Genomic DNA, 12361 nt, shown 5'->3' with positions numbered 1-12361 from the left:
AGTCGTTGCTTGATCTCTAAATAAATAAGTTGTTTAAATTGTGGGTAGGAAAAAAAAAGGGACTGATTATGTAAATGGTTCAGGTTGTCAATATTTCATTCGCAGCTTCTTTTTCACCCCTTAAGTATGATGGGGTTGGGAAAGCGCCCTGCGGAGGGAGGCTGTGTCCAGGGCTCGGCCGGGACCTGGTCTGCTGGAGGGAACAGGAACGTCTGAGGGGAAGGGGGAGCATCGGGGGGGTCTCTGGGCAGCCCCTTCTTGGTTTGGGTTTTCTCCTCCGACATCTGAGGCCAGCCAAGCTCAGGACACCTGGGGATATTTATTCTGAGGTTGAACAGGGGCTGCCCATTGAGGTAATGATTATCCGAGTCGTCAGTGCTCTTCCTCATCCCTTCCTGCCTCAGTTTCCCTCCTTAACTCCCCATCTTGCTTCTCCTCCTTCCTGTCTTTCACCTTCTTTCCTCCCCCTTCTTTCTTTCCTCTTCCTCCCTTGCTCCTCTGCCCCCTTTCCTTCTATGAGGCCTCAGATTGGCTAAAATGCAGCAAGATTTGCCATGAGGTGATCTGGGGCTGTCTCGGCCACTTGCAAGCTGTGTGAGCATGGGACAGTCACATCAGCTCTGTGCGTTTTGGTGTCCTCCACTCCACAGGAAGAGTGGTGAGAGTATCTGCTGCTCCAGGGGCTGGAGCTGGAAGCCCCAATATCGTCCCTCCAGGGCTGGGTCTGCTGCTGCCATCGGCCCTCCTGGGCCTCCGTTCTGCCGTTTTCCTCCACTGGCCACAGCGGCCCTGAGGGGGAAGCTGGCTGCACTTTCCACAAGGGAAAGCCCTCAAGCCCAGCCCTCCGTCACCCCCTCCTTCCCCCGTCTTTGTGGGCACAGGGACACAAAGACAGGGAAGAGGAGACAGGGACACCCCAATCTGGAGTTGCCAAGGCTAGTGCCCCAACAGTTTGCCCCACACACACACTTCACTGGCTGGCCCTACGACACTTACCCTCACGGCAGGCAGCCTTCGTCACCCAGACGTGGGGTCTCCCTGCCTGGTCTGGGAGAAGAATATTTGGTTCCAGTGCATGAGCCTCCAAGATTTAAGAAAGAAACTAGGGCTGTATTTTTAAAACATTTTTATTGCTCTTTTCCCTGATTATTATAGAAGACTTTAGAAAACCTAGAATTCGGAAAATATATAATCCCTCAAGTCAAAGATTCCTACTGTTAACATTTTGGGATTTTTCCTTGTGAGGTTTTCTCATGCCGGAATCTCAGGTCAGAAGGTCAGATGGGCTGTTATAAGAACTCAAAAGAATATTACTAACAAAAATAATAACTAACATATTTCATTGAGCCCTTACCATGTGCCAGGCTCTTTTATAAACGTTTGCATGCATTATCTCATTTCATCCTCAAACAACCCGATGTGGTTTAGTTGGTATCATCCCATCTTACCAAGCAGGAAGCAGATGACGGAGAGCTGTCAGCTCAGTTCTCAATTATCTGTACCTTAAAAGCAGTGCTGGGACACAGATTACCCAAAACTGCAGGGTTCCGGGGCCATTTCCATTTGCCTTTGGGATGCAGGAGTCGCCCACATTTGCCCCTAGATTTATCCCTCAACTTGTCAGGATCCAGTTGCTGTGACAATGAATTTGTCTCCCCCGGGGAGCAGCCCTGAGCTGGAGGGGGAGGTAGTGGTGACAGGAACACATTCAGGGGCCAGGCGCTCGGCGGCTGGGATCACAGCCATGCAGAGGAGCCATAACCCACGGCCCCTAAACGGATGGTTAATGATGTCAAATAATTGTCATTATGCCTGGAGCTCCAGGTACCAGGCCTAAGTAGAGGCAGGACACAGAGAAGGCCCAGTCCTCGTCCCTGATGGGGTGATGGGAGAGACTCGATTCAAGACCCTAATACGGTGGAGTCCCCAACCTGATGAAGGAGAATGCCTCCTCTAGTCAGGTGGAAACTCCCGGAGACTCAGAAAACAGAAGCAATGAGGAGAAATGAAATGACCACGTTTCATCGCTCTATGATGTCACCGATTGGAAGATGCACCATTATTCTATATGCTCCTTAGAAAGAAAAACACTAGCAATTAGACTATGATACGTGTATTAGCCAAAGGGGTGCTGATGCGAAGTACCAGAACGCTGTTGGCTTTTATAAAGGGTATTTATTTGGGGTAAAAGCTTACAGTTACAAGGCCCTAAAGAGTCCAGCTCAAGGCTTCTTTCTCACCAAAGTCTGTTGCCCCGAGTTGAAGCAAGATGGCGGGTGGTCTCTCCCGGTCTCTCTCTCCTTCTTTCTCTTAAGGCTCCGTGGGCCCAGCTTCTTCTGGTCTCAGTTGTAGGCTGGCACAGGGCTCATCTCTCTTGCTGGGGCTTTAGCTGTGTGCACCTTCTCCTGTCACATGGCAGGACAGGAGTGACAAAGTTCTCTCCTCTTCTGTGTCTTCTGTGGGTGTCCACTTTTATCAGCCCACCAAGGAGGCAGGGGCTCAACCCTGAGTCACACCCTACTGACATGGCCAAATAAAACCCTAATCTTAACAGGGAATTGAATCAAAAACATCTCAGGTGAATCAAATACAGTCAAAGGGGCTCACTCCCAGAGGAACAGACCAGTTTACAAACATAATCCTTCTTCCTTGGAATTCATAAATAATATCAAACTGCTACAACCTGCCATTAACTGTAAGACTTAGCTGATTTCAGAGATAAGTTCTAAATATATATTAGGTTATATTCTAAATATAAGGATTGGGATTAATGAAATATGATAGTATAAACTCAGTGCTAAGGAGACCTGGCATAATGGAGGGAACTGGCTGGGATGAACTAAATCATGGAATACTTCCTGGAGGAGGAGAGAAGAGGGAGGGTGAAGCACACCAGGCCTAGGCCTGGAGGCAAGGCGGGGGTCATGCTGGGTGGATCTGGAAGGGCAAGTGGGGGAGCCGTGCCCACGTCTCAGCTCTGTTCACCTCCCCACAGGTGTCAGGAGGAGTGCCCCTTCGGGACCTTCGGCTTCCAGTGCTCTCAGCGCTGTGACTGCCGCAACGGCGGCCAGTGTTCGCCCGCCACGGGCGCCTGCGAGTGCGAGCCCGGCTACAAGGGCCCGAGCTGCCAAGAGCGGCTGTGCCCCGAGGGCCTGCACGGCCCGGGCTGCGCCTCGCCCTGCCCCTGCCACCCCGACAACACCATCAGGTATGAGCCGGGCACGAGGGCAGGGTGGTCACGGGTGGAGAGGGGCTTCCTAGGCCATGCCCGCTCCCCACCTCCAGCCCGGCCCTACAGAGTGCCCACCAGGGCGGGCAGAGAAGGCGCCGGCACCTCGGCAAGCAGCTCCGCGCCGCACACCGATGGGCAGAGGGGAAGCTGACCGCGCAGCCGGCCTCAGGGCTGGGACTCTCCTGCCGCCCTCCCCTGCAGCAGGCTGCCTGCATTGAAAAGCCAGCCAACCTGAGACTTTACCCACACGCAGGAGCAAGGAGGGAGCCTGGCGACCCTTGGGAGCAGGACGGGTGGGGCCTCACGGTGCTGGGGTGCTGGGGTGGCAGGGCTTGGGGTGTCACTGACGCTGGAAACATTGTGCTAGAGAACACTGGTCACACACATGTACACCACATCTAACAAAGTCCCCCCCCAGAGAGGGGACCGCCAGGGCGAAGCTGGCCCCCACCCCTGCTCCAGAGGAGCCTGAACCAGGGAAGCTGAGAAGCCGGAGTTGCCCTGAGCCGCCTCTCCAGCTCCCTCCCCCTCCTGCCTCATGCACCTGCGGGCGCTGCCCTGTGGTGATAAATGCGGCCGTCAGCACCCCCCCCCCAGCACCTCCTTTATCATGGCTGCGTCTTATCTCGTGGTGGAGTGAGGGGAGAGCCTCCCGCTCCCGGCCTGCCCGTGGGACAGCTCGGAAGAACTGGCTGCTCAGAGCAGTGGGAGCCACCTCTGCTCGCAGACCACACAGAGAACACGTCAGCTCTGCAGCCCATCACTGCGGCAGCAGGGCGCCTCGGCCCCCCTTCACGTCCAGCTTTTGATTACCCACAAACCACCCAGGGGCCTCTGGGCACTGCGGGCAGAAGCTTCTATGCAAGAGTTTGTGGCCGCGAAGGAAGCAGACCTTGGTCCCTGCAGCTGAGTGGCTGGATGGTGCCGCCTGCAGGGGCAGAGGGCAGGGAAGGAGCAGGCCGAGAGGGGGCCGTGGGGCCACAGGGCCGGCCTCTACATGGCCTCAGCTGTCGTTGCTGGCCCCTGCAGGGCTGGGTCTCGAGGAGGAAAGAGAGGCACCTTTAGCACCAGAATAGCCCTCAGGAACTCAGGGACTGGGGCGCTCGTACACACTGAGCACTTTCTACTGTATTTCTGCACATACTAGATACCACCAGTAGTGAGGCACTGCTTTATTTTATATACTACTGAAAAAGGAAAACGGTGTCAATGGAACCATAGTGTATCATTGATTGTGTGACACATCTGATATCAGATGTGAAAATGGGGTGTATTTGTGAATCTTAGATAGATATAAGGAGCTGGCCCTGCTAGGTCTCATCATGTGCCCAGATAACTGTGATCCAGGACTACGTGTAGAAAGCACTGCAGGAGACTGCTACAGCTGGTCAGGGAAGGCTTCCTGGAGGAGGAGGCATCTGGGCTGGGCCGGGGGCCTGGGTGAGAGCTCCAAGACTCTAAACTCTGGGATTCCCACACAGCTGGTCAGGAGAGTAGGTGGCTGCCTCAGGCTGTTTCCGGATGGGGGACAGCACTGGAATTCTGCCCATCCCTCACCCCATTGGGAGGCTGAGGGAGGACCTTCTCGGGGACTTGAAACAAGGCTGCTGCAGGGGTCCAGCCCGGGGAAAGTCCCTGCCGCAGAGATCTAGCCAACCCCCAAATTAAAGAGCTATTGTTTTCCCTCCCGTGCCTGAGCAGCCGCGCCCTGCATAATTTATCCTTCCTGTGAAGGAGTCCTCAATGCATTATTAATCTGGAAGGACTCCCTCTTCCCCTTCGCTAATCTCAGCGCATCCAATATTGATGACTATTTACTTTCGTGTCTTTAACACGTGTCGGGTTCCAGGGCCTGGGAAGCGGAGGCAGCTCTGAGGAGGGGCCCCAAGTGCACCCGCAGCCCCCCCCCCCCCCCCCCGCCCCGGGCTGGGCTCCGCGGGGCCAGAGTCACACGCAGGGTCCACGCAGGGAGAGTCCTCACCGCCCCGGGCTCCCCTGGCTCGGGAGGGCAGTAGCTGCCTGGCTCCCCCGTCTCGGCAGCCCCAGCATCACACGGTGCCTGGCACGGGTCTTCGGTGAAGAGAATCTCTGCATTCGTCTTAAGCAGCCCCTTGAAGGTGGCTCTGCCCCTGAGCTGAGGGCTATCCTTTGCTTTCCGGTTTGTTTGTCTGTTTTATTCCACCCATTCATTTGACACCCTGCCCCTATGATTGAGACCCAACACTTACCAAGTTTTTTGTTCAGCCTAACTCAGGGTTTTTCAATCCAGGCACGAGCAGCCCTGGTTTCTACCCCCAGATGCCAGCACCATGCCCTCCCCCATTGGACGACTGAGCCAGGCATCACCCAGTGCTCTCCGGGGGCACGGTTGCCTAGGGCGACCGCCGCTGGCCTAACAGGCCTGGGCCTCGGCTTTGTCCTCCTGGAGGGAGAGCACCTCCTCCGCACACGTCTGCCTTCTCTTCCCACAAGCCGCCATCCCCCTCCAGAGCTTTCTCTTGGGATCCAAGAAGGGCAGAAGGGCGCCCTGTGACCCTCACCTCAAAGCAGTTAGGCTGCAGGTTCTGGGCGCGGGGCCTCTGGGTCCTGCCTTCAGAACGTCCTGTCCGAGCAAGTGTTCTGATAGATGCTTCCTCCCTTCTGTGCCTTGGTTTCCCAATCTGTCCGCCAGTGGGGGAAGAAGTTCTTCCCGTGGTCTTCCGCTCAATACCCCCCACCCTGCCGAGAGGTGCAGTGTGGGATCCCCAGAAGCTCCCCTCATGTCCCCCCGGCTTGTGTGGAGCTCACAACCAAGCGCCCCCTGAGACAGCTTGCGAGGCCTTGAGCAGCTTTACTAGGGGGACAGGGCACCCCAACCCCAGCCCAAGAGCATCTGTCCCGTCTAACCCCAGCCTCTCGCCACCTCCCGCCCTCTGGCGAGCCTTTGTCACAGGACTGAACCCATGTGCCCCGGGAAGGAAGCTTCTCCAACACTTCAGCCCCTTTATAAAAACTCTTTATAGCACACACAAAGGAGCCATCCTCCTTCACAAAGGAGCAACCTTGAGAAAGAGAGTGCCCATGCACGGGGGCTCTTAAACGTCCCCTCCACAGTTGGATTGTCATAGATGAATTCCAGCAGCCGTGATCGTGTATTACCTTTGAAAGATGTGATTTAGCCAGCAGATGCAGCGGTGATAGAAACCTCACAGCGGCCCAAAGAAAGGCAGAAAAATCCACCCTGAAAAGATTCCTGTAATGTTCAGCTTTCAGCTCCTATTAGCTTGTGATTAATCTACGTCTGGGGAAAATGGGAGAAAGGAAAGATGAAAAAAAAAAAAAGAACAGAATAAGTCCAAACCCCAGTGATTGTGAATTTTGCTGGAGCCTCATCAGCAGTCGCCGGCAGGCCCTGTGCCCTACAGGACTGGCTCCCGCGGGAGGAGGGGAGCTGGGAGGCCTGTAAATCCCTCTGCTGGGGGACCCGGGCGCCCCGCACAGTGGTGGCAGTGCACAGACACAGTCTCTCGGTCAGCAGTGATTCCTTCTTTCTAGTGGAAGTTTTGGAGTTTTTATAGTAAAAGACAAAGAATTAAATTAAGAAAACAGATATTCCATTTAAAAAGGAATCTTAGGGGCATGAGAAGGAGAAAGAGATACATGATTTTAGATTTGGTTTGGAGCTGTCTGGTTTCCCAGAGCAAAAAGTAAAAAGACTCTTTAGATGCACCCATAAGCCACCAACGATGCCAGCAGAGATCAAAAGCAGGAACCGTGGGGAATCCTTAGGAGCCTTTTGTGAGACCTAATTTAAGAGACCAAGAAGCACACCCAGGGTCAGTTGTGTGTGTCTCGTGAGTTTGTCACAGGGTGATGTTCCCACCAAAGCGTGTAGTGGGCAAACTTTGGCATGGCCGTTTGTGGAGCAGAGAGAAGAAAACTTGATTTGTGGACACAACAGAAGTGAGAAGTGCCGGAGAACTTTTAGACTCTCCAGGGCAGGGCGGAGCTGGTCACTGGAGCCAGAGCCCACGCACATGAGTCACCGCAACTGCAGCTGAGCTTGTCCCTAAAACCCTAAACGCAAACTCCAGAGGAGGCCCCTGGAAAGTTGGGACCTAGGAAGGCTGTGCCTAAGGGCTTTGCTTATGGCATTAGGCAGAGTGTAATACCCCCAAACCGTCAGAGCCCCCCAGAGGGCTGCTATCTCCCCTTGCAAAGCTGGGGGCTCAGGGAGAAGTTTTTCTGAGCCCATTGGCGTCTGAATTGTTTGTCCGATCAGGTTTTCTTTCTGAGTCTCCAAACACTCATTACTTACCCACACTCCTCTTTTTTAAAACATGTTTACTATTTTTATTGCTTTATAGATTTAATAGATGCTCGGTTTTAGAAAGTTAGAGAATACACAGTTATGTAAAGGAGAAAAACTCAGAATCGCTTGTAATTTCTCAACACAGAGATAAACACAAAAGCCATTTTATTGTAATTTGTTCATTCTTCATCCAAATCTGTATCTATATATTTATATCACTTTTTTTCCTATTTTGGATCATAGTTTTATATACAATTCGCTTGTTCCTCTTAAACTTACATCATATTATTATGTTTTGGAAAAGATTTCAATACTACCTAACATTCCTCCGTATGGATTGCTGTGATGCAATTAAACAGTACCCCATTTGTAGAGGCAGCATGAGACGGCAGACAGTACATGGTCGAACAGCCCAGCTCCTCCGCTGACTTGGCTGTGTGACCTTGAGCAAGTCACATAACGTCCAACTGCCATCTGTAAAACAGAGACTCTAATGCCTAACGCACAGGCTTATTGGAAAAAGAGAAATATATGCGCAAAGTGCCTGATCGTATACCATTTCTTATTATTTAAATTGCCTCCATTTTCCGCTGTTATAAATAATGCTTCAGGGAACACCTCTGTGCATAAATCTTTCTCCACAACTATTTCTTTCAGATAGACTCTTAGAAATGGAATTACAAGACCAAAGGCTCTGAATATTTTTAGAACTTGTGATACATAACCCCTAATCATTTCCTAAAAACGGTCACCAGCATTGAGTTTTGTCCCATTTTAAAATCTTTACTATTTTGAGAGAGAAAAAGAGGCATCCAGTTGTTTTGATTTGATGGTTAATGAGGCTAAACATTTTCCGAGATGATTATTAGCTATTTGCACTTCCTATTCAGGAATTATCTGCTTCTGTCCACCCCCTCATTTTTGGTGAGAAAACCAGGGCGCCCAGAGAGAAGCAACTTGGCAAGGCTTCACACAATTAGTTTGTTCATTAATTTATTCACCAAATACATTTTGAGCCCCTCCGGAGTGTCAGAAATCCTCCTGGACACTGGGGTACGATACAGAGGTGAACAAAGCAGGCAAAGGGCCTTCCCGCATGGAGCTGCAACCTAGTTGGGGAGGCGGATAATAATAAGTCAACTGACATATTAAATGATATGCAGTGAAAGTTCTATTCATTCCCAAATATTTAGTTGGGTACTGAGTAGAGCCAGGCATTGGGGGCTCTGGCAATGACCCAGAGGGACACAGCCCTTGTCCTCCTAGAACTTGGCAGGACCAGGACTTGTACCCAGGCTCCTCCTGTCCACCCGGTGGATGCTTCTCTTACTGTATCACCTAAGCTGGACTCCAGAGCAGGGAGGCAGGTGACGGAGGGAATCTAAGAGGCTTGCCTCTAATATCTTGCACTTTCCCTGGTGCGTTAGCCTGGATGCTTCCAGAAGCAGAAGCCAAGTGCAAAGGATTTCCTAGGGGAAATGCCTGTGTCGAGAAATGGAGAGGGCGCCGGCAGGCTGGGTGAGCCATCAGACCTCAAGGCAGCTCTGATCCGTGTGAAGGGGAGAAGAAAGGAAGGGGCTTGGCTGCAGTACAGTTCTAAGAAAGCGCAGCAGGACGGGGAGTCTTCACAACAAAGTTGCCCATCAGGAGAGTCCTGCGTCTCCCAAGAATGTGCCACGTTAGTGTCCCTGCTATGCTCACTCACTGACTGGAGCATCCCACAGGAAGTATGGCCTCTGTGCAACACAGTGATGGATTTCAGCACGTAGCAGCTGAATTGGCCATCAGTCGATTATGCTCCCGCAGGAGATCCAAGAGGCACATTTTCATGGTCACCACACAATGCATCCCCTCTGATCATGGTGGACATTGGTTGTTTGATCAGATCTCTGCTAGCCAGAGGTTGCCTCCAGAAGTACACTCTCTAGAGGTCATGCCAGGCAGCCCCTTCCTCCAGCCAAATGGTCCTTTCTGGCCCAAACAGATAAGGAATAGAGAAGAGCTTGCTCCTTAAAGCGCTCCAGCCAAGCACAGCTGGAGGGTATTCTCTCCAATGCAGACATTGCCAGAGAAGAGAAGTCTCGTTTTGACTCAGCAAACACAAGTGCTGGACCAATCATATTCCCTAGGGCAAGGGACTACAGAGCTGGCCCTCTGCTTTGGTCCCTGTGTGTTGTTTGGGAGTCAGAAGACCAGTGTTCTAATCCTGATTTTGCCACTCCCTTGCTGTATGACTTTGGGCAAGGTACATAACCACTGTGAGCCTGTTTTTTGGGGCTAATAGTACCATGTGGCGTTGGCATCCTCTGATGATGAGCCATTTAACCTCAGAGGAGCTTCGATCCCGCTGGCCCTGGCAGACCACCCTTGGTGTGGGCAGAGGAGGGGGCATGGCTGTTTCTCTAACCAGACTTTCCCCGCCCCCTTCTCTCTCCTGCTCAGCTGCCACCCGGTAACTGGAGCCTGCACCTGCCAGCCGGGCTGGTCTGGCCGCCACTGCAACGAGTCCTGCCCTGCCAGCTACTATGGCGACGGCTGCCAGCTGCCCTGCACCTGCCAGAACGGTGCCGACTGCCACAGCATCACCGGGGGCTGTACTTGTGCGCCAGGCTTCATGGTAAGACAGGAGGAGCCTCCCCCGGCCCCCCTCCTCCCCATCACGTCGAGGTGGAATCAGGGAATGTGCCCCCGTGCCCCCAGGTGAAGAGAGGAAGTGTCTCTTTGTGGCCCCCTTAGAACCTCTGGTTGGAGAGCCCCAAGGCTGTTTCAAAGGGCCGATTCCACTGGGGTTTGTCATTGTAAAAGCAAAAGAAGGAGGGGCCCATCCAGCATCCCCGTGGTGTGAAACACCAGTTATCTTCCTTTGTGTCACCTTCTCCTTGTCTGAATCCTTAGGCATATGGTATTTTTACATCCTAATAATCATAGTGCACCTATTCAGGTTTGTATTCTGCTTTCTTTCACCCACATTTCTATGGTGCTGCTTGGGCTTCTTAATTATCATTTTAAATGTGCTGCAGGAGCCGATGTATCCCCGTTTATTCAGTCATTCCCTTACTGCTGAATATTAAGTTGTTTCCAGTGAGCATCTTCATACAAACAGCTTTACACACACACACCATTGTATTATTTCCTTAGGGTGAATTCCCAGGGTCAGTGGGCATAATATATTTATGGCTCTTGATGGAGGTTGCCATATTACTTTCCTCAAGGGTTTCATACATCTACACCACAAGCAGCCGTGTATGAATGTACCTATTTCAGGACATCTTTACTAACATATTTTTTTCAATTTTTGCTAATTATGTAGGTAGAAAATGGCTCCTCAATGTTGTTCTAATTTACATTTCTCTGATTACTAGGGAGAGTGAACATTTTCCCCCTGTGTTTGTTTACTATTTGTATTTCCTCATGAATTATGCTGGGCTTTATGAGGTTTGATTCTGGGGAACTTGACATTGGAAGTGAAATCCTCTTCAAAGGCCAGGAGTGATGTGCGGGTCGACGGGCCCAGTCCCTGCGGGGTCTGCCATGGCCACAGTTTTGATTGTGCTGGAGGAAGCCGTTTGTGCTATAGAAGGAACATGGTCTTTCGAACCACAGACCTCAGTCATCTTCTGGCTGTGCTACCCGCCAACTGTGTGACCTTGGGCAAGTGACCTAACTTCTCTTTGTTGAGTTTCCTGACCTGTGAAGTGGGACATCTACCTGCCTTGCCAGGTTTCCATAAGGTATAGTGATAGGATATACAAGCTCCTTACAGCAGTGCTTCCCGGGCTTTAAGGAAACCTAGGAATCAGCTGAAGGTCTGGTTAAAGCACAGATTGATCAGGAGGTCTAGGGTGGCGCCAGAGAGTTGACATCTCTAACAAGCTCTGGGGTGATCCTGATGCCACTGGTCACTGGTCTGCACCTTGAGTAGGAAGGTGACGCACAGCCATGGCCCTCAACTTCGCACTTTGGAATCACCTGGGATCTTTAAAAATGCTGATACCTGGGCCCCCTCTTGGGGATTCTGATGTATTTGCCTGGGGTGTGGTCTGGTTGAAGCCAACATGCAGCCAAGGTGAAGAGTCACGGACTTAGAAGGAAGGCCTTGGTATGACCCTGGAGTGAGGGCTTGCCTGGTGACAATGTCTTCTGTAGAACAGGTGACCCTTGGTCTGCAGAGTAGAGCTCTGGACAAAACACTCCTTGGCCCCCTCATCCTCCTCCCCAAGGCAGAGAAAGTGGGGTGGAAATCCACTGCAGTGGCATCTTTGAAAGGGAATGAAGTCTGGTCCTTCTAGAGGTTCCTCTCTAACTTACCTGTGCTGGTGTGAGTTTTGTCCATCACTTCCATGGGAAAAACGGAAGTGCCCTAGGTTTGGGGTTTGGGTAGTAGAGAAGAGTTGTTTGGGATTGAAAATCTCACATAGCGAAGTGGTCAGGTGACTGAAGCCGAGGTGACCTGAGAGCCGGGCCTGAGTGGGGCAGGGGTGGGCCCTGCCTGCCAATCCCGGCTGGGCCACTCCGGTAGAGCTAAAGCTCAGGGCAAGTCGCAGGCCCCAGCTCCACCATCTGTAAGTCATGCATGTGTGTGTGTGTGTGTGTGTGTGTGTGGTGTGTGTGTGTGCATGCACATGCACCTCCCTCCCTATCTCTGTCGTGTGTGTGCAGGGCAGATAAACCCCCTGATTTCTCAGATGCTGTACTATGCTGACTCCATGGACCGAGTCAGGAAACACGCTTTGGGGGAAATGAGTAGGAGCTAAGGTGTGTCATGGAGGCTATAGGCTGATCATATACATTTGTCTCTGGGCCCGGGTCCTTTTTATCAGCCATGAGAGTCTCACCCC

General features: G+C 52.1%; 1 protein-coding gene across 11 annotated transcripts in view; it reads left to right on the top strand.

The window, feature by feature from the left end:
• The window catches only part of MEGF11 (multiple EGF like domains 11), a 345568-nt gene that overhangs the window by 270757 nt on the left and 62450 nt on the right, over window positions 1-12361 (top strand). For all 11 annotated transcript variants that reach the window (XR_011648443.1, XR_011648442.1, XM_071214251.1 and 8 more), the window contains exons 9-10: window positions 2996-3208; window positions 9966-10140. Coding sequence is in view for 9 of the 11 variants with exons in the window: in XM_071214251.1 (XP_071070352.1) it covers window positions 2996-3208; window positions 9966-10140 (388 nt within the window). In the remaining 2 variants the exon portion in view is untranslated. The remainder of the gene's footprint in view (window positions 1-2995; window positions 3209-9965; window positions 10141-12361) is intronic.

This window comes from Dasypus novemcinctus, chromosome 3 (genome assembly GCF_030445035.2).
Source record: "Dasypus novemcinctus isolate mDasNov1 chromosome 3, mDasNov1.1.hap2, whole genome shotgun sequence".
Taxonomy (NCBI): Eukaryota; Metazoa; Chordata; class Mammalia; order Cingulata; family Dasypodidae; genus Dasypus; species Dasypus novemcinctus.
This window is presented reverse-complemented; position numbering and strand designations above follow the sequence as displayed.